Consider the following 25,528-nt stretch of genomic DNA (forward strand, 5'->3'; position numbering starts at 1 on the left):
ACAGATCTCATCGACTGCTACAACCACATCATCGTTTTCGTAATTTAAAACAAACCAAAACCATAATCAAAAAAATAACAGAATCAAAATCATAATCAAATTAAAATAAACATGAGAAAACAAAAAAAGAGATCAGATCCAACATTAAATAAATCGAAATAAGAACAACATGCAACAATATCATAAACAAAATCAATATCATAAACGTATTAAAATAAACATTAAATAAAAAAAAATAAGAGCAGATCAAAGTTTTAAGAAAATCAAAATACGAAGAACATGCAAGAGAATCATGATTTTAGGATCAAAGCATACCAGATGACGATTAAAGCAAAGTTTATAAAGAATATACCAGAAGAACTAGAGAAATTTCGGAAAACCCAGATGTAAAGCTTTAACCAAATACAAAACCAAAGATCATAAATAAAATCAGATCTAATCCATCCTTTCGTCAGAAATAGTGAAAGAAAACCAAATAAATGAAATCAGAAACGGCAAAGAAATGAAAGGAAACCAAAGATGTTTAGGGTTAGAAGTTTCCAGAGAGAATGAGAGAGATGGAGAGGGGGAAAAGGCAAAGGAAGAGAAATGGGATTAGGGTTAGGAAAGGTACCGGTCCATTTATATAAATGAGTAATCAATGGTCAGATCTGGGCAAACAAAATCCAACGGTTCAGATTCATCTCACCATTAATATAAGTAGTTGGAAAGGTTGGTTTAAATGGGAGAAATAATTAATTGAGATAGTGTATTTAAATAGAGGAAATAATTAATTGGGATGGTGGGTTATGGGAGATTAGTTGAGTTTTTAATGAGAATAATAAATATGGAGGGAAAATTAATTTTAATTGGAAATAAATAAAGATTAAATAATGGTAGGTAAAAAAGTTAGAGAGGTATAGAGTAGGATAAAAGTAGGGGTATGTAGAATTTTAAATGATTGTTTTATTACCAAAAATAGAAATGTAGCAAGTAATATGAAATTGCCAAAAATGGAATATGTAGCAAGTATTATGGAACGGAGGAAGTATATAGATAATAAAATATATTCATGTGAGATTTCGTTAGATTCATCTTAATATATATTTTTTTACTATCTATTTTTTATAATCATTTATGATGCATTTTGAGATATTAAAAATATTTTATTTTGTATATATGTCTGTCATTTTCCGTCCAGAAGAGTATTCCCGTCCGTCCACGCACGTATGGGTGTCATTGAGCGTTGGTGGGTGTTGCGGAAGGAAATAAACAACATTGATGGATATAATATTATATGCTCATGGAGTCACCAAACTGGCCTCCAGTAATTAGTGGGGCTCTCCAGTATGATAAATCCAACGAATCCAAATTATATACATTTTGCAAATTTATATCACTACTCGTACACGAATTACATTTTGCTTTCTATTTAGAGCTTTGCAACAAATTTATTTAAAATTTTTTAAATTTTTATCCACATAAAAGTATATGATACTTTTTCCGTTCTGAAATACTCGCTACATTTCGATTATGTGCAATATTTATCGTTCAAGCTTATTTTACATATTGCGACTAATATCTAAAGTAAAAATATAGTCAAATGAAATCTTGTTTAAAATGTCTAATTGCATCCTTTCATAATTTTAACTTTTTATAATTTTTAGATTTGTATAATTCAATATATAAATAAACAAATAACGCATTGAAATGCGTAAAAAATAAATTTAACAAGTATAATAGAATGGAAGAAGTATTATTTTAGGAGTATTTTCTTTCACTTTTAATTTTTTTCTATAGTTTAATTATCTCCACCATTTTGAAATGTTTTTTTATGTCAAATATAAGTTGCATAATCATAGAAACTGAGGGAGTAATGACCACCTTGATTCTTGTACGTGTGTTGAGGTCAGCTTACAATCATTGTTTTATATTTTCATTGTATAGTTAGTTATAAATGAATTCACGTTTATTCACCGGGCGAAAAGAGTTTAATTTTACTTATGTTTTATGTGAAATTGGTAAAAATATATAAATAAAAAGAAAATATAAGTAAAATGTATTGGTAAGAATTAAAAAAGCAAGGATTATGTAAAAAAAAAAAAAAAACAGAAAATATCAACTCAATGGGACGAATTTCACTAAAAAATAGGACTATTTTAATGGAATATATGGGGTATTCTGATACTTTAATCCATTTAACTGAACTTCTTAGTATTTGTACTAACGGCCCGTTTGGTACATGGTATTAGAGGGCGGTAATGATAATAAAATTAAGTAATAAAAAATTTGGTTGTTTGGATGCCTTCAATGGTAATTGATGGAAATAAAATAAGGTAATGAAATTACCAAAAAGGGTCATTTTTATTACCATCAAACAACCTGGTATTAGGCTGTAATGGTAATGAAGTATTACTGTGGTAATAAAATAAGGTAATGTTGTTTCGAGCTGAAGAAAAAAAATAATGAAGAAAAAAAAGGTAATGTATGTAATTATCCAAAAAAATATTATTATTAAAAAAAGAATCATTAGATAGAATAATTTAGATACAATAATGCTTTTAGATACAAATATACAATAATGAAACTAAGAGTCATTACCATTTTTTATTACTAACAACCAAATGCAATCAATGGAATATTATCTTTCATTACCACTCTTTAGTCATGTACACCTTCATTACCAATTTTTATATTCATTTCTTCATTACTATTGCCATTACAACATTCATTTTCATTACTTTATTACCATCAACCAAATAGGCCGTAAAAGTAATTGAGACAAATTGATTGAGAGAAAGGAGTATTACATTAATCTATACTTAACTTTTATATAATAAGGTGTCAATAAGGGAAATTTGATTCCATGCTTACGTAGCTATAAATTACAATACATTGTTTTCTTTACGTTAAGTAATGTTTTATACTATTTAAACCACTACCTGTGGACCATGCCCTAACCCTCATGCAATATCCAATTAATACATGCTTTTAAATCTAGTCAAATGTTAAAAGTCAAAGACAAGAAAACTTAATCAAATATAATCATCATATTCTCTCCGTTTATTAATAAACTTATCATTTGAAATATTTCAGCTTAAAAAAAATAAATTTAGTTGATGTTTTTGATACATATTTAAAAGATAAACTATATCCATATGAGATCTAGTACGATTCATTTTACTGTATACTTTTTTATTATATACTCTTATTTTTTATAATTTTTATTATGTATATTTAAAAATATTTAAGTTTAAAATTTATTTTAAAGTGCAAAAAATAAATTAGATGAATAGAAAAGAACGGAAGAAATATGTAATTAAATTAATAAAACTTGCGTTGATATTACAAACTCAAATATAAAGCTAGAAATAGTAACTCGATATACGCGCGCCCACATAAAACAATTAAGACTATAATTCCATAGCAATTAATTAATTATACGTGTTACTCCTCTTTCTCACACTCAATCTACCATACTTTTTATTTTATAATTTTAATGAATTTTATCATTTCTATTTTTAAATATGATTCTATAATTTTGAATTTATATATTCTCTTTTATTTCTAATTGTAAATACTTCTTCCATCCTAATGAAAAAACCTTAATTTTAGTTGGAATGAAGATTTAAAAAGGTTGATAAAAGTGATAAAATGTACTCATATGTTGTGGGAGAAATGTGTCTACAATATAAATGCATGTAAGTTAAATATATTGATTAGAATTAAAGAAAGATTGTGTGTCATGATTAAAAATAGAAATACTAATTCTTGATTAAGGCCGTCTCACCGTGAGACGACTTTAATTGGGCAAGCTTAAGCTGTTTAAAAAAATAACCACTTTGTACATGTTGAAGTTCAGTTTTTTATGTTTTTTGTGTTTTTAACTAATGGGTTATTTGAATAGGCCCGCCTCACGGTAAGACGGTCTTATATAAGACTTGTTGAGAAATACCAATTCTTAAAACTCATTGGGAGTTTGGGACAGACTTCAATGGAAAAATAAGGCTATGTCAATGGGACATACGAATTACAAAGTACTATACTACTATTTTAACCCATTAAATTAAATTCAATTTTTTAGTCTCCTAGTCAAAAGTAAATGCGATAAAATTGTTATGACGAAGGAGTATTAGGTTAATGTATATACTTCAATATGCATATAAAAAGGTAACAAGAAGGGAGATTTGATTCCATGTTTTACGTAGCTAGAAATTAGAATACATATGATACATACTACATAGCAGCATATAGTCAAAAGTATGGAAGTTAGAGAAGAATCAACAGTACGTGACAACTCTAAAAATTTAATTCTAAAATTTTGTTTGTTAGTTTTTGATTTAAAAATATGAATTTGTCTGCCTGCATCAAAAGGTACAGAGAAGTTGACAAATCAATGTTGCCATAAAATCAATACTTCATGAGGTACCACCAGCTACCCCAATTTACCTTTTTGGTTAAATTTTCAATAACCATACTGGATGCTGCATGCCTGCATGCAATATGCCAATATGCATCTCTAAAATTAATAAACTCCTAATACAATGAAATTTACCATTTAAATTTATTGCTAATTAAGTTGGGGTACTTTTTTTTTAATAGAGGTAGCTAGGTTGACGGATCGAGATGAGAGTTACAAGCCAGGGTGGTAACTGGCTAAAGAGAATCAAATTTAAAATTTTATTTAGAGAAAGTGATACATGCTGCAATTTAAACTCGACACAATTTTCATGTTATTTGCATTAGAATTAATAATGCTTGAAATTAGAAAATTTTCACCAATTTTTTATTACAGTTATTTTACATTTAAGTCTTAAAGTGACATCATTTGAATTATACTTGTGGATTAGTAATAATTCAGTGAATTAATAATGTAAATATGAATGATTGGATAAAAGTTAACATATTTACATTTTTACTGCATTGATGATGAGTTATATAAAAATTTGAGTTCATTAGAATTCATCAAAAAGTGAGTTAAGATTACAAATACGCACTTCTAGATATTTTTATGATTATATATAACCCTAGATCGTATATCATATAGTACTAATTTATGATTTATGATCAAGTATAAGAAATTAGATATGAAGTAGTGCTATATATATTTTGTTAGCATTTTTTACTTTATATTTTTTATATGCAATTAGCTAATTACTAGCAATGATATATATATATATATATATATATATATATATATATATATATATATATATATATATATATATATATATATATATATATATATATATATATATATATATATATATATATATATATATATATATATATATATATATATATATATATATATATATATATATATATATATATATATATATATATATATATATATATATATATATATATATATATATATATATATATATATATATATATATATATATATATATATATATATATATATATATATAGCTTTAGGACTGACCTAAATAATGTGTTTCTAATGATATAAACTTGTATTTTTTGCTATTCCATGATAGGTTTCAATTATTTATTACATATATTCCCAAAAAAAATTGTTAAATCCATCACTATTTACAAAATAAATTTAAAATTTACAAAAATACGAGGGATGAAATATGCTAATGTATACTCCTATAATAGAGTTATATTTGACCAATTAAGGAATCCTAGAATTACAAACTCCCAAATGTACATACCTTAATACATGGGTGTATTGAATTTAGGTAAATTTATGTGACAGCCAACTAGTAGTATTAGATTAATTATAATAAATGATAACATGATGACTTGATGAGGTAAATCTATGAATTAATTAAGGAAGTTTGTGTCATGTTCTATATAGTGTATGCAAATGCAAGTGTTAGTAATTCTTCTTTCACAAATTGTTGTGAGAGACGATTTTTCCGAAAGACGCATTGGATATATGGAATAAATAACTCAATTTATATAAATTAAAGAGAAAATAAAAATGTGGACTTCTTGTATTGAGGTCGTCTCTTTAAGAGACGGTCTCTCACAAGAGTTGGTGTTCTTCTTTGGCCATTTTGTGAAAATATTTAGAGTTTTAGCTCACAAGAAGGATTACAAACCTCATTGGAAATATTTAAAATGGGCCTTCACAATCCAAACACGGAGAGAAGAGGTAACTCACTTATAAACTCAAAGGAGGTTCAATACTGAAACCAATTGGTAGTAATAAGAGTTAATGAATGTGACTTATCTTTTTTTTTTTCCGATGTGGAATAACGCATATGTGGGTAATAATAAACACTATCAATTTTTCTTTAATTCTCATTTACATATATACTCATTTTTTCATTTCATCCACACTTTATACTGCTTAAATAAACGATACTTTTTACTTACTTTTTTTTATCATTTTCTTAAATTTTAGTTTTTACAAGTATTATATTTTTAATAAAAACCATCTAATAGAAATACTTGTTATGTAGAGTTTTGAATCCTTGTAAGAGGGAGTAAGAGGCAAGAGTAGAAGAGGAAAGAGGCAAAACACAAGGTTTTATGCGGCAAAACAAGTTTAAAAAAGGGTACAACTGAAACTGGAAAGGGTTTGTCGATTAGTGATTTGGAATGGAATCAAATTGACTTCCATGCATACATTAATTGACACAATTAATAAATAATATATTGCTCTCTCATCATTGTCAATTTGTCACAATTCTACTACTTTCCCAATGCACAATTGTCTACCTTCTTTGTTCTCTACCTTTGTTTTGGTTTTGGTCAAACCTTTTTTTATAAAAGTAATATTCAATTGCATGTACTACTAACATTATATAAACATTAATATTCATAATTTTTGGACTTGTTTTCATATTATTTTTATAAAATAAGTACATATTGGTTGGAATTTAGAATTCATAATGCATCTTGTGATTTTGCCATACCTTTTGTATATATTCAATTAGCTAAACAAGTACTCTCTTTGTTACTTTTATATCGTTGCTTGAATACTATATTGAAGTATTACTACTTTCTTTTTAAAATATTTTTTACCTTACGATTATTAGTATTATTTATTATTCAAATTTATTATAAATATTATAGTAATGTGTAAGAAAAAATATAATTAAATTGGATCTCGTTGGATTCGTCTAATCGCATATTTTCATAATATTAATTTTTTATAATTTTTAGTTATGTACAATTTAATATATAAATGATCAAAATAACGCATTTGATTGCGTAAAAAGTCAAATATAACATGTATAATGGGACGGACGATGTATATTATATGCTTTTAAATGTGAACTTAAACTTTTAGCTAAGTTAGCTCTTTGACCTTTTGGTTGAATAGTTGGTTCATTAACATCATATTAGAAGTCAATATGATAAATGGGTCATAGGTTTAAATCTCATTGACCCCTTGTTACAAGTGGAATATTTAACATCGTCATGTATGAGGAGAATGTGATAAAGCATATAATATGTCATAACTCATAAGGCTTTAATTATAAGCTTGAACTTTTTGTTGAGCATAATTGTCACAACACACAATCACACATTTTTAAGAAATTTAGTGGAAACATTTAAATTGAGTGGATATAATTAAAAATTTGAGAAAATAAGAGAAGTAAACAAGAATTAGAGAAATTGAAAAAGGTTAGCAAAGTAAAAACGAGTGAAGAAATTAATATGTTGACATAGTATAAAGAGAGATGAAGTACACAATTAGGGATTTGAAAAATATACCAAGTAGGTATTACAAATTTGAAAAATCTCTCACAGTAATTTGTGGTAGATATTTGTAGTTTGTTGGATATTCTGGACCCAAAAGCATTGTAATTTACATACATTTTTTACCTTATAAAATTCTCGTGTAAACGGTCTCACCGTGAGACCGTTTTTATACATGGTTTGAATAACCTAATTAATACAATTATCAATATGTGTTCATTATTTTACGGTCGTCTTACCAAGAAATTATCTCTCGTAAGAATAGCTCTTTGCATAATTTTCTTTGATTCATATTTAAGAGTTTATACTTCACATAGTGACAGTTTATATTTTTAATTACCCTAATACTTAGGATTTTGTATTATCATAATTTTATATATAGTGAATTTATATTGTGTGTGTTTTCTTCTAGTACTGAATACTGATCTTGTCTTTAGTTTCCTTGTTAAATTTCTCTACTAAACAGAAAGGGAAAGGCAACACCGGCCCAACAAATAAAGGGGTCAATAAATGGCCCAAAAGTAGAGCAAAAAATTAACAGTAACTCGTGCGATCCCACAACTGATGGCACAAGACTTGGGCTCCCGCAACCCAAATGAATTAAAGCCCAACAAGAATATGCAAGCAGCAAGAACCCCAAGACAAAGAAAAAACAGCTCGTCTTGTATGAGACCGTCTCACCATGAGACGGGCTCTATAATTAGCCAATTTCTTTAATTGATTACTTTAAGATAGTAAGTGATCGTTTTAAGGTTACAAGTAATCACCTTGAGACTATAAAAAATAATTATTTTAAAATTATAAGTGGTCAGTTTAAAGTTATAAGTAATCACTTTAAGACAAAACATGTGTATTGGTGTCTGTCCAATAAAGATGGTCTCACTGTGAGACCTTCTCATATAAGAATTAGTGAAGAAAAAACACTAATTTTTTTATTGAAGTCGTCTCACCATGAGACGATTTTAATTGGGTCAGCCCAAATCATTTTTAAAAAAAACTACTATCTTTATAAGTGTAAATTTAGAAAAAAAAAAAGGACAAATGAGAAAATGTCCCGTTGAGAGTTGACACCATCTCTATTTTGCTGATCTAATGTATATTTACAATCTCAAAGTGATTGCTTATTACTATGGAGAGATCACTTGCAATTATAAAATAACTAATTATAACCTTAAAGTGGAGTCTTAAAGTGATTACTTATAATATTAAAGTAATTACTTCAAATTTTAAAGTGATCAATTAGAGAAATGAGCTGATTATATATACTCATCTTACACAAAACTTGCAGAAAAAATAGCATTGCAGCCCGTACCATCGAAACATCAACAAAAAAAATACAAATTCCTATATAAGACATGTCTCACCGTTGTATGACGCGGTCTCATGGTGAGACGCACCCAATACATATATGGGCTAAGTAACTAATATAATTTATGTTAAAATTATTTTTTTGTTCTGAAGTCGTCACATCAAAAAATAGTCTATTGTAAGATTAGCTCAAAAAACAATCATATGTAACATAACTAAAGGATCCTATGAGGAGGGATGTCTGAACCCACACTCCTATTTTCTTGCATCTCCATATCATCGCTCTCATTATATTCCAAGTTCGTGAGCTCAAAAAAAGATCAATTTCCTTCTTTCTCATTGTAATCCAACATTTTGTAGCTCTGATCTTTTGGGTTACTTTGGTCTATCCATTCTCATTACTTTGGTAAATTGATATATTATATTTGAAAGTGAGAGAAGTGTGTAGATGAGATAGAAATGTAAGTTTTTTTATAATTACAAAATAAGTTGAGGGAATGAGACTGTGAAAGGTTATATGAGATTCGATCTCAAAACTTTACCTAAGAAAGACTATTGAGGATATGTGCACTCCGCGCCCCGCGGTATACATCAGATATTTGGTGACGGTTTCATTATCACACTTTCAGCAATTTCATTATCTTTGGTGACGGTTTGGTGACGGTTTTTAATAATTCTACGGTTACCATCTTGTATTATATAGATATTGGTTGGAGTTAATGAAAGAACAACACAAATTATTCCCGTATTATAGTTTTCTCATGGTATCGGAGCCACGTTAAACTCTCATTTTTTTTCTCACGGATTTTTTCAGTAAAATGGTGGACGGTGAAACACCACCACCGCCGCCACCTCCCACCAAAATTGAATCAAATTCGCCCTTCTACCTTGGTCCTCATGATAGGCCAGGCGATTACATTACTTCTCAACGACTCAAGCTTGATAATTTCAATGATTGGGCACATGCTATTTGAATATCTTTGACAATACTTCTTCCAATTGAATTTATGGAACGTGCAAGAGGTGTTAAAAATAGACCCGTTGACCGATAATTAATTATTCGACTTTAGAACCGATCTCGACTTCAAATTAAATTTTAAATAATGTAAAAATCAATATGGACACATAAATCTATTTTAAACCGATCCAAAATATTTAATTTAAAATAACCCGAATGAACACCTATACGGCCCGTAAACATATGCTACGCAAATTTGAGAAGACACTTCAAGTAAAACCTAAGATAAAAGGGATTGAATCCGATGATTTAGGCATTTAAAATAGTCCTATAAGAAGATGCCACATTATAGTACCTGAAATAGTACTATGTGGAGTAATAAATAATAAAATAAAAGATTGAAGGGAAAATTAACGTGCATTCAGACAAAACCCCCAACATTGTGGCTTTTACACTTGGAAGTTGGAAGGCAGACAATCCTAAAAACTTTCCAAATAAACACAATATAAAATTAATTTTTAAAAAATCCAAAAGAAAAGAGCAAAAACCAGAACAAGTAGAAAATCGGTTTTATCTCGGTTAGAGTAACTACCAATATTTTCAAACAATGTTTAAAATTCGATTCTTACTTAATTATCTCCTTCTATCGGTCTAAAGGTATTTAAAATAGACTTGATTGATTTGATATTTACCCAATTTCGGAATCAAACTCGACATATTCCGATTTCAAATGAATTTAAAAAATGCAAAAATCAATGTGAACAATAGAATCGATTTCAAACCGACTCATAATAACTGACCAAAAATTAACCTGCTGATCCGAATGAACTCCTCTATTTGGTGTGTAATTGAAAAAAAACTGCTAATCTCTTGGGAGACCGTCTTTTTGAGAGACATATCTTGAGTCCAGCCCATTAAAAATTAATGTCTACTTAACGTATTCTTAATGCCAACTTACATTATCCTTAATGCCTACTTACCGTATCCTTAATGCCTACTTTAATATCTTAAATGTCTATTTACATTATTCTTAATCTTAATACGTACTTACAATATTTTAAAAAATATATAATAAGCCGACCCAATTAGAAATTGTCACTCATAAGAATTCGCGAAAAAAATTTAAAAGACTTAAAACCAGGTTTAATTGGAGAAAAGCACGCTCTTCCTGTGGGCTATGAACCAAAACACAAAAACCGCAACTGAAAACCCTTATTTCCAATTAAAACCCCGAAAGGCAGAGACCAAAATTTGTTGAATAAATAAATTAGTGCCTCATTTTGTTTGTTTATTTATTTATTTGTGTATCTGTTAAGTAAAATAAAAAGGAAGGTAGAAAATGAGAACAAGCTGTAATGGTTGCAGAGTACTTAGAAAAGGGTGCAGTGATGATTGTGTAATAAGGCCATGTCTTGTGTGGATGAAATCTGCAGATGCACAAGCCAATGCAACCGTGTTTTTGGCTAAGTTTTATGGTCGTGCTGGTCTTTTAAACCTCCTCAATGCTGGCCCTGACCACCTTCGCCCTGGTATGTTTTTTACTTTTTTCCTCTATTTTTATCACTTGCATGTCTTGCTTCTCTTCTTTGCATTTTCATTTTTGTCAACTTTTTTTTTTTTTTTTTTTTTGGGTACAGGGTAGGTTAAGAGAAGAATAGTGCTATGATCGTCTAAATCAAACCCATGATAACATGGAAAGTAGTGTATGCACCGCTTTAGATAATTTCTGATTCTCAAGTAGTTTTTATGGAAAGTCATAATTTTAAATGTCGAAGGAAATAATAGAGCAAATGAGTTTTTAGTAGGATCACATGATTTACTACACTAATCTCTTAGCGAACCCCTAATAAAAAAGGCAAATTATAATTGATTTTGAAAAATTTTTGAACCAATTTAAATGTATTGTAAATTTAAAAAATAAATTAGTTGAAGAATTACATTAACCTAATTCTATATTTTAAATTTTCAAGGTTAAATTATAAATCAAATTAAATTTAAGTATAACTAGTAAATTAAATTATTCGATCATGGAATTTGACTATATGACAATATTACATTTCTAGCTACCAAATTCGCCGATTATATTTGGCATAGATTCTCTCATACAGTGTACTATTCTATGTTAAAAACCATATTTCCTTTTTTTTCATATAAGTAATATATTTTAAAATTTTAACCGTCAGCCTAAATAAATACTTCTATTTGAGTATTTTAACATAAAATTAGTTGTACTAAAAATATGTTTAGTTACCAAAATCTAATATATTTCGTAAATTCCTAGCTATTTTATAAAAGAAATATATTTCATAAGTTGAACAACCATATATTCTATAATCTATATAGTCATAAATTATTAATTTGTCAGATTGAATTTGATACATTTTATTCCATAAAATATGAAGCTTATATTATTATATTTTAATAAATCAAACCCGCCTAGTCCTCAATTATGTTTGGGGTTGAGTGTGACATTTAGACAAACATAGTACTATTTTGATATATATATCTTTTAATTGCGTCAGACTTTGATACGTCCCGGGACAAAATAAATCTCGTGGATGTCTATTTTTTTTTCTGTTTATGATGGCATGGAAATCCAATCGTGATGGTAAAATTAAAAGCTTTACGTTTTGCAAGTCCAAGATTCTCCAAAAATCTAGAAAAAGAAGTTGTAATTTGTAGACAATTAGCTTATATAAACTCTAAACATTAATTTTACCAGAGTCGACTCAGTTCAATTGTGTATGTGTATTATTTTCCTCGAGAGAAATCTGAGTTAATAAATGTAATATGTATAATGAGTTAAGATGAAAGTGTAACGGCGAATTGACGTATGAGTTACAGCTTGATAATCAACTAGCTTAGTATCATGTTAAATGTAATATACCTGGATGATTTTATTTTTTAAATATCTGTGAAAATTTTAAATTATTATTTTAGCACCGAATAAATTAATGTATAAATTGTTTTTGATTGTAAAGAATTATCTCATATGGATACTATATATAAATAATGAGTTAATTTAAATCACTAATCATCTAAGTATATTTAATAAGCATATAAAATATAATGATAATAATGGCATCAATATTTTCACTATAAAAGGAAAATATTTGATAACAAAGTAACACAATGTTACGAATAACTATGATAAGAAACAACGTGTGTCAACAATTAAAATAATGTTTTACAAAATCTTGTGAGAGGCGGTCTCTTTGAGAGAGCATCTTTAATTGGGACTGGTCTATTTTATATTTTTTTAAATATTATAAGTAGACATTAAGAATGATATAAGTAGACATTTAAGATATTAAAAGTAGACATTAAGGATATGGTAAATAAGCATTAAAGATAATGTAAGTAGACATTAACAATACGATAAATAGACATTAATTTTTAATGGATTAGGCTTAAGATACGTCTCTCAAAGAGACGATCTATCAAGAAACTAGCTGATAATGTTTACAGACACTATTAACAAATATAAAATTCTAATTTATTCATCAAAATTACTATTGCTTCTTTCTCAAACGACTCATTAATTTTTAAATTTGAAAAAATAAAATCAGGATTGAAAAGTATATATAATAATTGTATTAAAATTAAGAATAGTTTAATTAAATGTACGTATAATACTACTCCGTATTTATACATTGAATTATGATTAGATTGATAGTATATGAAAATATTGCAACTAGTTTGATTTAGATATATTATTGACCACATTTTGATTTTAACTACTCTCACAATCTCATAGAAGTAATAAGCAATATTTACATATTTTCTATTAGTTAGACTTGTTAACTTAACTGATAGATGAGGCGTATCTCATTAAAAATTATTAGTTAGTCTTTTTAGAGATCGTTACTTTTTTTTTGAGACGGTCTCTCAGGCCTAATTCGTTAAAATTTAATGTCTACTTACATTATTTTTAATGCTTCCTTACCGTATCCTTAAAACCTACTCACAATATTTTAAATGTCTACTTACATTATTTTTAATGCCTACCTACAAATTACAATATTTCAAAAAATATATATTGAGCCGGTTTAATTAGAGACCATCTCCCACAAGAATTTGTGTAAAAATATCTCATCAACTTTTATGTACAATAACCATTTGTGTTTTTATTTTGTTGCACTTATCCTTAATTTAATATTACTAACTTTAAAACTAGAACTAGATATTATCACTTAATCACATCCATAATTTATGTTTATATTCCCATTAATTTATATCATTTCTTATTGTATTACCTTTTTATTTTATTACTCCTTATTTTTCTCTATGAATATATTAATAAGTTTTAAAATAGTTAATTTATTACTTGTTCCGTCTGATTATACTTGTAACTGATACATAAAATCTCATCATCAATAGTAAATATGGGCATAAATGAGAAAATAATAGTAACGGAAGTAGTAACGACATTTGGCAGGAATTTTCCAGTCACTCCTATACGAAGCATGTGGGAGGGTGGTAGACCCAATATACGGATCAGTGGGCTTATTATACTCTGGTCAGTGGCACCACTGTCAGCTGGCTGTTGATGCTGTTCTCAAGGGTCTGCCTATCATTCAACTTTCTCCTTCTTCCCATCTTACTTCACCAATCAATAATAATAACAATGTAGCTCCTCCTATTACTACCTCTCCATCTTCTAATTCTCAATTTATGCTCATGCCTCCCCTTAAACTCTATGACATTCGTCACATGTCTAAGGATCAATCCCCTCCTACGTCTGTCATCCCCACCGGGCCCCGCCTCAAGCCACGTCCTCACCTCCTTGCTTTCGATTCTGATCACGATTGCGATGACGTAAGCACCGCCGCCGGTGATTCAACTGAAGGGTCTTCTATTGCTGGATGTCATAATAATAATAATAATGTTCATTTGGAACTTACTTTGGGGTTTACTAAGTTAAGTGACATGCAATATTAATTAATGTTTTGTCTTTTCTTAATAATAATTTTATATATTATTAAAAAAAAAAAAAAGAATTATTGATCTTGGAGATGAAATATTACGAGCTGGTTGGCTGGTTAATGACGAGGAATCAGCAAAAAAGGAATTGAGGGACGATGATTTATCATGTGTATGTGACGTGGATGTTTTGACGGCTGAGAATGAAAGAAAAAGAATAAAAATAAAAAGAAAGTGTTTGGTGCGTGTAAGAGATGATGATGTACAAATTAAAGTTAGTGTTGTTGGTTAGCTGATAATACTGGAAGTGGAAGGTGCGTTACAACAGTTTATCCAGCTTGTATTTGTAATGTAATCCCATGATTTTAGGGTACGTTTCAGTACAAAATACTATCAGTTATGGCGTCTTTAAATTGTATCCTTTTGTGTAATTACAGAATATAATGAATTATGTTGTGATCTCCAAGTGTACATCTTGTTGTATTGCATACTACTCCCTCTATCAACTTATTTATGGTTTTTAATGTATATTTTAAAACTTAAATATGTATATTTGAGATTTTCTTAAATTTGTATTGATGTGTAGAATTGTATGGATGTGTAGCATTGTATTATATCCGTAATTGGCTATTATTTGAAAAATAAAGCCCAACCTCGATTTGTGTCTGGAAAAACTAAATTAATTATAGAGCGATTACAAGTGAGCCCGATTGACATTCGACTCGAACTTTAACTAGTAACGAACCATGCGAACTCGACAAACAACTGAAAATTAACTGATTCGAAGTTATCAAATTCAATTTTGAAGTGATCGATTATGACTTTAAAGTGATCACCTATAATCTTAAAATAATTCAATTATGATCTTAAAATTTTCACTTATAGTTTTAGAAAGATTTAACGTGATTATTTATAACCTTAAAGTGATCATTTATAAACTTAAACTAATTACTTACAATCTTTAAGTTCTCAATTAAAAAATTGAATGATTATATCATCAGCATCATCATCATCATCATATCCAGTGTATCCCGCTCATAAAAAACTATGGTCAGGGTCTGGGGTGGGAAGAAAGACGGCAGCTCATACCCATAGAGGAGAGTACGATCAAAGAATCCCTTGGCTCGAGAAGGGTCTTTAAAGAGGGAAAATCCTGCAACTTACAACCCACGTTGACCATGAATAGTAATCAAATAATTAAAAATACATAATAAATAAAAAGCGTACAAATAACTAAAAATACAGATAAAAAAGTAACGGAGGTAAAGAGCGATAAGTAAAGGTAATAAACAATAACAAACGGCGGGTAAGAGGGACAGATTTAGTAATCTAAGACGTGAATAAGCGCCAGCAACTGCCCCTATCTCTGGTCAGGTCCTTGGAGTTCATGCAGGTCACTTTTAATCCGTTCCTCCCACGTTCTCCTAGGTCTTCATCGACTTATCTTATCCTCCATTATAACGCATTCGATCCTTCTCACTGGGGCGTCATGGGTCTTTCTTTGCACATGTCTAAACCATCTCAACCTGTTCTCCCGCATCTTTACAGAGAGAGGTGCAACCCCTAACTTCTTCTTGAACTTCTGATTTCTTATGATATCCATCATAGTATTATCACACATTCAGCTCAGCATACGCATTCTGTTACTTCCATCCTCTGTTTGAAAACCTTCTTTTTGGGCCAACATTCTGTCCCATACAATAGAGCCGGCCTAATTGCAACGTGGTAAAATTTACCTTTTAATCTACTAAGGAACTTTTTATCACAAAACACCCCGATTGTTGCTCGCCACTTAAGCCAACTCGCTTGTATCTCATGATGAAATAGTATTATAGAAGACTTGTTTGATAATTTTACTTATAAGCTGAACGATTTTGGAAAATTTGAAATGATTAAGACAAATTATCAACAAAATGAATCAAATAAGATAAGTTTCAACTTATTTCCAAAAGTAAGCGTGAAATTTTCAAATCTGTGGTTTGACTAACTGCGAACAACTTTGACTTTTTTGACCTCTTCACTGCTGTGCGTATTTATGGAGCTAGCTGTTCGCAGTTACTAACTGGGAACAGGTTAAAAAAAAGTCAAAGTTGTTCGCAGTTAGCAACTGCGAACAGCTATTGTGTTTTTTTTGACCTGTTCGCAATTACTAACTGTGAACAGCCTCAAACCACAAATTTGAGAATTTCACGCTTACTTTTGAAAATAAGTTGAAACTTATTTTATTTGGTTCATTTATCGATAATTTGTCTTAATCATTTCAAATTTTCACGATTTTGTGTCACTTTAAGTTCTACATAGAATAGATGGGCTGGTAGCCCAACACACTTAACAAACCAGTAGGGTTTGTGATAAGCTTGTCTTTTAAGGAAAAAGATCGGCCATATAGTTAACAGGATGTTCCACCAAATTTAGTGAAGTTTTTTTGTTGCTCTTTGATAGATCTATACAATAGAACGGATAAGGATTGAGTCGGGCTTAAATAAAAACGAGTTAAATTGGGTTATTCCTTGTTAAAAGGAATGCGGGTTCAAAACTAGTTGAGCCTAATAAGCCCACCTAGTCTCGATTCAGCCCATATATTATACTTTTTGATTAAACAACAATTGACTATACAAACGATTTACATTCACATAACACATTATCTAACCAAAAAATACATTTCAGTTTATAAACATATTTTAATATCTATAAGTATATTCTTTTTTTATTGATAGGATACAACATTTTACTTTTATATAGAAGTATATTATGAAAACAAATTACTCTTTGACGAGGTCCTTTATATTGGTTCAATTGCAGGTCAAATTTGATCGGTCGATCCAATGGATTTAAGATTTTTAATTTTTTATTATCTAAAAAAATTTCTAAAAATATATATAATTTTCTTGTTTTTATAGATAATATTTTTTAGTTAAAAATACCAATTACTACAACAAAATTAATTTTTTGCGACATAAAATTTAGTGGCGTTAAAAAAATAGAATTGATTTATATTTTTAATGAATAACTATTGTTTTTAATTTAAGTTCAACTATAAAGTGATTAAATGACACTTTATTTGGTTTTTAGATAATTGTTAATATAGTCTATAGTGGCATTTTTGAAAAATATCACTAGATTATAAGTCGTGAAAGGCTTAAGTATGTTTATAGTCTAGTACATATCATTAAATCCATTCTATATACCAATAGAATTTAAAGTAGTGACATTTAAATTAAATATAACTAAATATATCTCACAAAAATTAACTTATGTTGCAGTGAATATACATATTCTAACTCGTCAACGAAGAAATGTTGATTTAAAATACAAAAATGGAATAGAATTATAGTGGATCCCGACTAAAATAATAATGTAAAATTGAAAAGGTTAACAAAAATAAAAAAAAATAGGTCAAATCTATCGGGTTTGAGTTACTGTTAGATTTGACCCATTTTTTTGCAATGTATTTTGGGATATCGACACTGTAACAGACATAAAATTCTTAATCTTAATCTTTCGATTAATTATCCCGAATTTTCAATTCAAATTCCTAATCCTTTGGTTATCCATTTCAAACCATCTTTAATTCCTAAGCCTTTTTCCGATTTTATTAATTCTATCAAATATTAAACTTTAAAATATTATTTTGTTTTAATTTTTTTTATAAGCACTAAAATATTATTTTATTATTTTATAGTACGAAAAGTAAAATTTTATTATTATATTTACGATTTTGTAAAACATTACGTTATAACTTTTCTTCCTTAAACTAACATTACTACTTATTATTTTAACCTTATAACTTTGATTTAATTATTTTATACCTAAAAATGAGTCCTATTTTTATTATTAACTTTAAATGTAGTTTTAAACAAAATTTTTTAAGTAAACTATCATATTTTCATGATCAAACTTACCTATTATTTTAAAGTACATTCACTTATACATACTAGAACAAAAATTTGATGAACCAAAATTCTTTCTATTTAACCCATAATGTTGATTACTTGTAGAAGCTAACCTTCTTCTACACTTCAATCTCTTATACACCCATTTACACACTCAAACTCTTACAAGTTACAAGTTTACTTCCACCCTCCAACTCTTACACATACACTTACATACTCTAAACTACTTGCACAAGTAAACCTTCTTCCATACTCCTAACATTCTTATTCATACAACTTATGAACTAGAAATTGCCCAAAATCCATTATAAATACCCCTTTGCCATGAGAACACTCCCACCTCCATCATCAAATCTTTCTAACATTCTTTCTTATATCTTCCCATCACTAAAATCTTACTAACTTAATACCTTTATTATTAGTTGAACAAAATTCAAAAAGATAGAGTTTAGAACACTCTTTATTTAGCTTAAATCATCATCGTTTTGGAACATTATTGGGTTATTACTTTGGGTACTTAATGTAGCATTATTTTTGGAGTTTAGATTTATTTATTTTGGGAGCTTAGAAAATCATCATTATTTTGGGATTTTGGATTTATTATCTTTGGAGCATTATTATCTATCTTGGAGGGTCTTATTTCACATTATTTTTCTAATTAGTACTTAGTATTAATCCTTAGTGGAAGTATGGTATAACTTCCTACCTTACTCTTTTTTGTGGAATTTTACATTATAATTACTTTATAATATGCAAAGTATGAAATATGTTGATATGTTATAGTAGAAGTTAGTTTAATGAAATTATAAACAAGATTATATTAAGTATGTGTATGCTAAAAGTATTTTTAGTATGTTAATTTAATAATCTTTGAACAAGTTTAAAGTTGGGTGCAAAATTATATTCTAGTGACATTAAGTATAATTTGTGTTTAGACTAGCGTTAGTATGTTTATGAATTATTCGTTACATTAGGAATGTTATTACACTTAAGAATTTTTATGTTGGGATTTTTGTTAATATTTTTATGATAGCCTTCAACTAGTTTATAAGGTAGTAATTAAGTTATTTTATTAACATATTTTTTATTAAGTATGGTTATACTAAGAATGTTGTTATCATATTTTATTTTGAGATTATAATTTATCTTTAAAGTTATAGTAAATTTATAAGTTATCGTGTAAAGTTTTTATTTTTTTTAAGTGGTTATGTTAATTATTTAAATCTAGGATTTAGTATAATAAATTTAATAAGTCGTTTTTTTATGTGAAAAGTCCCCAAAACACTCATAGGCCATTCGACCAATATCATATAAAAAGGAAAGTTTGATTTACTATTTTAAATTATTACAAGCTATATTTGTGATAATAATAAAATAAAAATTTAAAAAGATATTTTTGAGAAATTTTTATAAGTTATTAAATATTGAAGTGTTTTTCTTGAATTTATGAGATTTCATAGTAAAAAGTACTTTTAATCACTATTTAGTACAAAATATTTTATTTGCTAACTTTTTGACCAAAATTTATGTAAAATGATGTAAAAGTATTTTTAGTAAACTTGTTGTTTAAAATATGTTTGAAATATTGATTTTGTGAAGTTACAAGTTTTACTAGTTTTATAATTAGAAATATTGACTTTTGTAAAAATTATAAGTTTGACTTGTTTTAAAACTAGAAATATTGATTTTATTGAAAGTATAAGTTTTATTTGTTTTATAACTAGAATGTTGAGTTTTGCAAACCTAATAAGTTTACTTGTTTTTCTAAACTTGAAATATTGATTTTTGGTGAACTTGTAGAATTTTGAAAACTTATTCAAATGATGCAACTTTAACTTGAATTTTAATTAGAATATTTGATTTTTTTAATAGAATAAAGTTTTATTTATTGTAAAGTTGAAAATGTTAATTTGAGAACTTATTTAAAGAGAAATAGATTTTAATAGCTACTTGTGGAAAATATTAACTTGAAGACTATTAATAAAATATTAAGTTATTAGTGTGAATTTAGTGAACTATTAAAAATAAAGTTATAAATAGAATTTAATGTGTATAAATTTAAATGTATAAAGATATAAAGTTTAATATTACGTTATGATTCCGAATTTTATTAAATAAAAGAGATTACCATCTAAGATGGTCAAAGTTAAAATCAAAGTCAAATTGTAGTAATAAAAAATTTGATGTACTTGTGTGAATGAATATTGATTGAATGACCCAGATAGTAAGGTAATGTCGAACAATGGACCGGTATGTAAAATCCCGACGCCCGTGTTGGCCGGCACGTAAAATACGGTATAAGACAGGGGTTAGCTACCTATCCTGTAAAGCTCGAGCATAATGGTATTGGAGGGGTGATGACTCCCACCACAGTTAAGGTTTAAGACTATGGTCCTCACCTAACCAGACCTTACATATATCAGGCATCATATTGTTGTGCTTGTTGATCAGTGATGAACTTGATTAGTGTTGATCCTATGATGTATGGTACGGTTATGAGTATTAACCAAATGAACTTACGTAAGTGTTCAGATTAACAAATTGTATAAGTGGCAGTAACGTACTTCTGTGAGGATTGAGAATAGTATCTTAATGGCTTAAAAGTATGGATAGGAAGTTATGCTCGGCGTTGAGCGCTAACCGATTCAATCGGTTGTCATCCGTATCATGGATGGCAGCATTTTGCAGGATTTAGTTTCAGGTTCCGATCCAGGCCGCAGCATTTAATATTTATCAATAACTTAGCTTCTTTTTGTACCTTTATTAATGACTTGATGATGATGTATCTTTTTTTTTCATTTTGAGCAAAAAATATTTCTTATTATATGTAATATATTACTTTTGTTTTAAACACTTTCAGTTTTTATGATTTAATGTTTTTAACAGTTCGACATTTTGAGACTTTCACAATATTTTTGTATTAAACATTATTATTAGTTGTTAATTATGTATCGAGATTGCCACTTCTGTTACAGATACGAGTTATAAATTTCCGGAACATAACCCACCAATTTCACAGGTTGAATTCTAGATTACTTTAATAGTTTAATGTAGCGTTTGTGAACAAGTATTTCATTTTAAATTATAGATTTTAATTATGAGATTATAAATGAAGAATTTGAAAATGATAAGATTTGGGTAATCATTTTCAAATTCTCAACTTTAACTACTTTAAAATCAATGGTGGAATTTAATCCAAATTCAAATTTAAAAATCTTTTATTTGCCAAATAATAAATTTGAGTCAATTTCAAATTTCCAAATGAAATCGTCTTTCCTAAATATGGCATAAAGTGTAGTTAAAATTTGACAGATTCAATTTGAATCAGATGATCCACCCTTAATAAGTGAAAACAAATTGATTGTATCTTTGCGCTGTATACAATCAAAGTCTAGCATGGTACTGGGAAGCAATTCGAATAATTTACCAAGTTGAGCAAATTGTTAACATTGAGAGCAATGGCAAAAAAATTAGCAAGTGACACTTTTGTTGCTTATTGAAGAGTATCAAGTATAGATTTACTAACAATATTTTTATGGAAAAAGTGATATTAATAATTTAATTTTTTTTCCTCGTTTGTTGTAAATAATTTTATTTTTAGACTATTTTTTAAAAATTTAACATTTGCTTTTAGTTCACTGTAAATAATTCAATCTTTGTTTTAGTTTGTTGGCAGTATATCCTATTATTACATATTATTAGTAATATAGTATGTTGTGGGCAAATATATGACAAAGGTTAGATAATAATTTAAAAAATAATTCAATGTGGTATTATTTACAGCGGATGGATAATAGGTCGAATTATCAATATGTCAATTTTGCCTATTTTTCATCATCATCATCATCGTACCCTGTGCATCCCGCCCATAGAAAATTATGATCAGAGTCTAGGGAGAGAAAGAAGACAATAACTTATACCCATAAAGGAGGATACGACCAAAGTGTCCCACAACTCTAGATTGTTCATTGGAACGATAGGTTCCTGCAACGAAAAGGAATTAGTGAAATTGAATCACCCGTTTACATATTACTATACAAGCTTGCACTTTAAACATAAAATAGAAAGTAAATAAAATACATATAATTAAAATTAAATTAAATAGGTAAAAAAACGAGTATAAAAATAATATGTAAAAGGCAAAGGAATGAGTCAATTTTGTCTATTTTTATTGTGCATTATTCTTTAATTGCGTTATAGTAACCTACTATATTATTTGCTCTCCACTGCACTAACTCTCTAAGTCTAACGTTAGGTACACTTAGAGGTGTTCAATGGGGTAAGTCGACCCAACAGATTAAGGATTGGATTGATATCGAGTCGTGTCAATATCAAGCTTTGATGTAAAGGGTAGAGCTAGGTCGGGTCATTATTGGGCTTGATTGCCATAAAAATATTCTCACTTTTTTTTAATTACATTATTACATATATAGGTGGTTCGACCCGACATGCTATATGGTCGGACTAAAAAATCATTAGATGAAATTTTTAAAGAGTTGGGGTGAATGAAATCTAAACGGTCTTTGACTTGCCCCATCCCACCCTACTCGGCCCAATTACGAGCTCTGTGCATGAAGGAGCGGATACAAACAAAATCAAATTATGTCAATTAAGTATTGATATATTTTTAAAAAATGTTGATAGTAAGGCTTAAACCTAAGACAATATTTTCACACACTAATATTTTAACAAATTTAACCAACACACTTATGAGCTACTCTTGTGAAACGCTATATCTCGGTGAGACAACTAAAAAAATATTTCGTATTCTTATAATATGTATATTGTGGGCTATTTAACCCATATATAAGTCGCGTCTCTCGATGAGACCGTCTCTTTTAACAATTTTTGTACACATATTAACATATTTAGAGATATAACTTATTAAATGCTGACCGGGACCGACCTTAAGCAGGTGCAAGTCGCGCTTACGCTCAGGGCACCCCAAAAGAATTTAGTTTTCAATTAGTGTTAAGGTTTGAAATTTTCTATATATATACAATAGTTTAGAAGACCATAAATAATCTTTCACCCCGGGCCCTTAAAAACTAGGGTCGACCCTAATGCTGACAAATGACAACATTGATATTTAAGACTACATCCGCCTTTATATGCCTACCATTCTAGTATGTATTAAGTCCATACAAGACCTATCATTAACAACAAGTGTGTCAACTATTCCAAAACACCAAAACTCATAAAATGTAACCAGTGTGATGTGGGGGGAAAACAATGTAGAGGGAAACAAATGGATAAAAGTTAAAAATACAGGACCACACAGTGTGGGAGTCCATACTTGGAAAATACAGGTATAACTTGGAATGAGACTAAAGTACAACACCTACTCTCAGACTGTCTTTTTGAATGACGTATTTTAAGACTAGCCCATTAAAAAATTAATGTCCATTTACGTATTCTTAATACCTATTTACATTATTCTTAATTCTTACTTATCGTATCCTTAATGCCTACTTTCAATATCTTAAATGTCTACTTATATTATTCTTAATACCGACTTACAATATTTTAAAAAATATATAATAGACCGGCCCAATTAGAGAGGTCTCTCAAAAAGACCCTCTCTCACGAGAATTTGTGAACTTACAAAAGAGTCTCCCTCTTATAATTATCACAAATACGGCCCTTTTTTTAGACAGAAGAAAATATAGAAAGCGAGAGATTTTTTAATAAATATCAAACAAAATCATGTAATTTATATTCTATGTATATCTTGATCAGATATTAAAGACACAAAAGAAATCTGTTTAAATAGAAATGTAACCAATGAGAAGCCTTATTTTAAGATCAACTTTATAATACTGACCAATAAGGAATGAGATAAGGCCTTTTGCTTTTGGTCCCAAAAAGTGCTACTGCCTTTCGCACCCACCCTTCCACCTCATCTCTTTTGTAATCTAACAAGTGCACTTTTCATACACTAAAAGCGCATACCTTTTCTATTTGGTCCCATCACAAACTACTACTTCACTTCTTAATCCAAACGGTGTATGACTAAACTCCACTCGAAATAACTTGCATACAAAAATCATAAATTATTATTTTTTTAAGGAACCATCTTTAATTAAGTCGATTCATTATATATTTTTGAAATATTATAAATAGGTATTAAGAATGATGTAAGTAAACATTTAAGATATTGAAAGTAAACAGTAAGGATACAAAAAGTAAACATTAAGAATAATAAAAGTAGACATTAATCTTTATAGGGGTAAACTTGAAATATGTCTCTCGAAATACTAGCTGTATAAAAATTACATAATTTCATGTTGTGAATTACTATTACATTATAAGTTAAGATGTCCAATAATAAATAACCCAAAAATTAATGATGTATCAAACAAAATTAATGATTATTCAAATATATAAATTTGTATTAACTCCATTTTAAAAGAACGTTATTAAAACATTTCACCATTTCCTCAATTTTTATACTTTTGATGCAATTGCACTTGGCGCCATGTAAAAAAATTGGAAAAATATACTCTCTCCAATATAAAATTGATGTCTCATTTACTTTTTGTACATTTACTAATTGCACTAATTCAATTCATTATATCTCTAAGTGTGTATAAAAAAGTATAATTATTAATTATAAAAAATTGATAGTAATTGTAGGAATATATTGAGCATATATTTAGAAAATATTATGATTTGTAATTATTCCATATAATATTTTGTTTTCTTGTTTAGTCCTCATAATTTTTGTATAAATAGGGGCTATTATTTCTCTAATCAATCAATATAAGCATTATTCGAAACC

General features: G+C 28.3%; 1 protein-coding gene across 1 annotated transcript; it reads left to right on the forward strand.

Annotated features, from left to right (window-relative positions):
• Positions 1-11,191: 11,191 nt before the first annotated feature.
• LOC130807480 (LOB domain-containing protein 42-like) lies at positions 11,192-15,349 on the forward strand. Its single transcript, XM_057672689.1, has 2 exons — positions 11,192-11,460; positions 14,370-15,349. Exons 1-2 carry the CDS (start codon positions 11,271-11,273, stop codon positions 14,870-14,872), a joined length of 693 nt encoding a protein of 230 aa, XP_057528672.1. The 5' UTR covers positions 11,192-11,270; the 3' UTR covers positions 14,873-15,349.
• Positions 15,350-25,528: the final 10,179 nt, after the last annotated feature.

Source organism: Amaranthus tricolor, chromosome 3 (assembly GCF_026212465.1).
Source record: "Amaranthus tricolor cultivar Red isolate AtriRed21 chromosome 3, ASM2621246v1, whole genome shotgun sequence".
Classification (NCBI taxonomy): domain Eukaryota; kingdom Viridiplantae; phylum Streptophyta; class Magnoliopsida; order Caryophyllales; family Amaranthaceae; genus Amaranthus; species Amaranthus tricolor.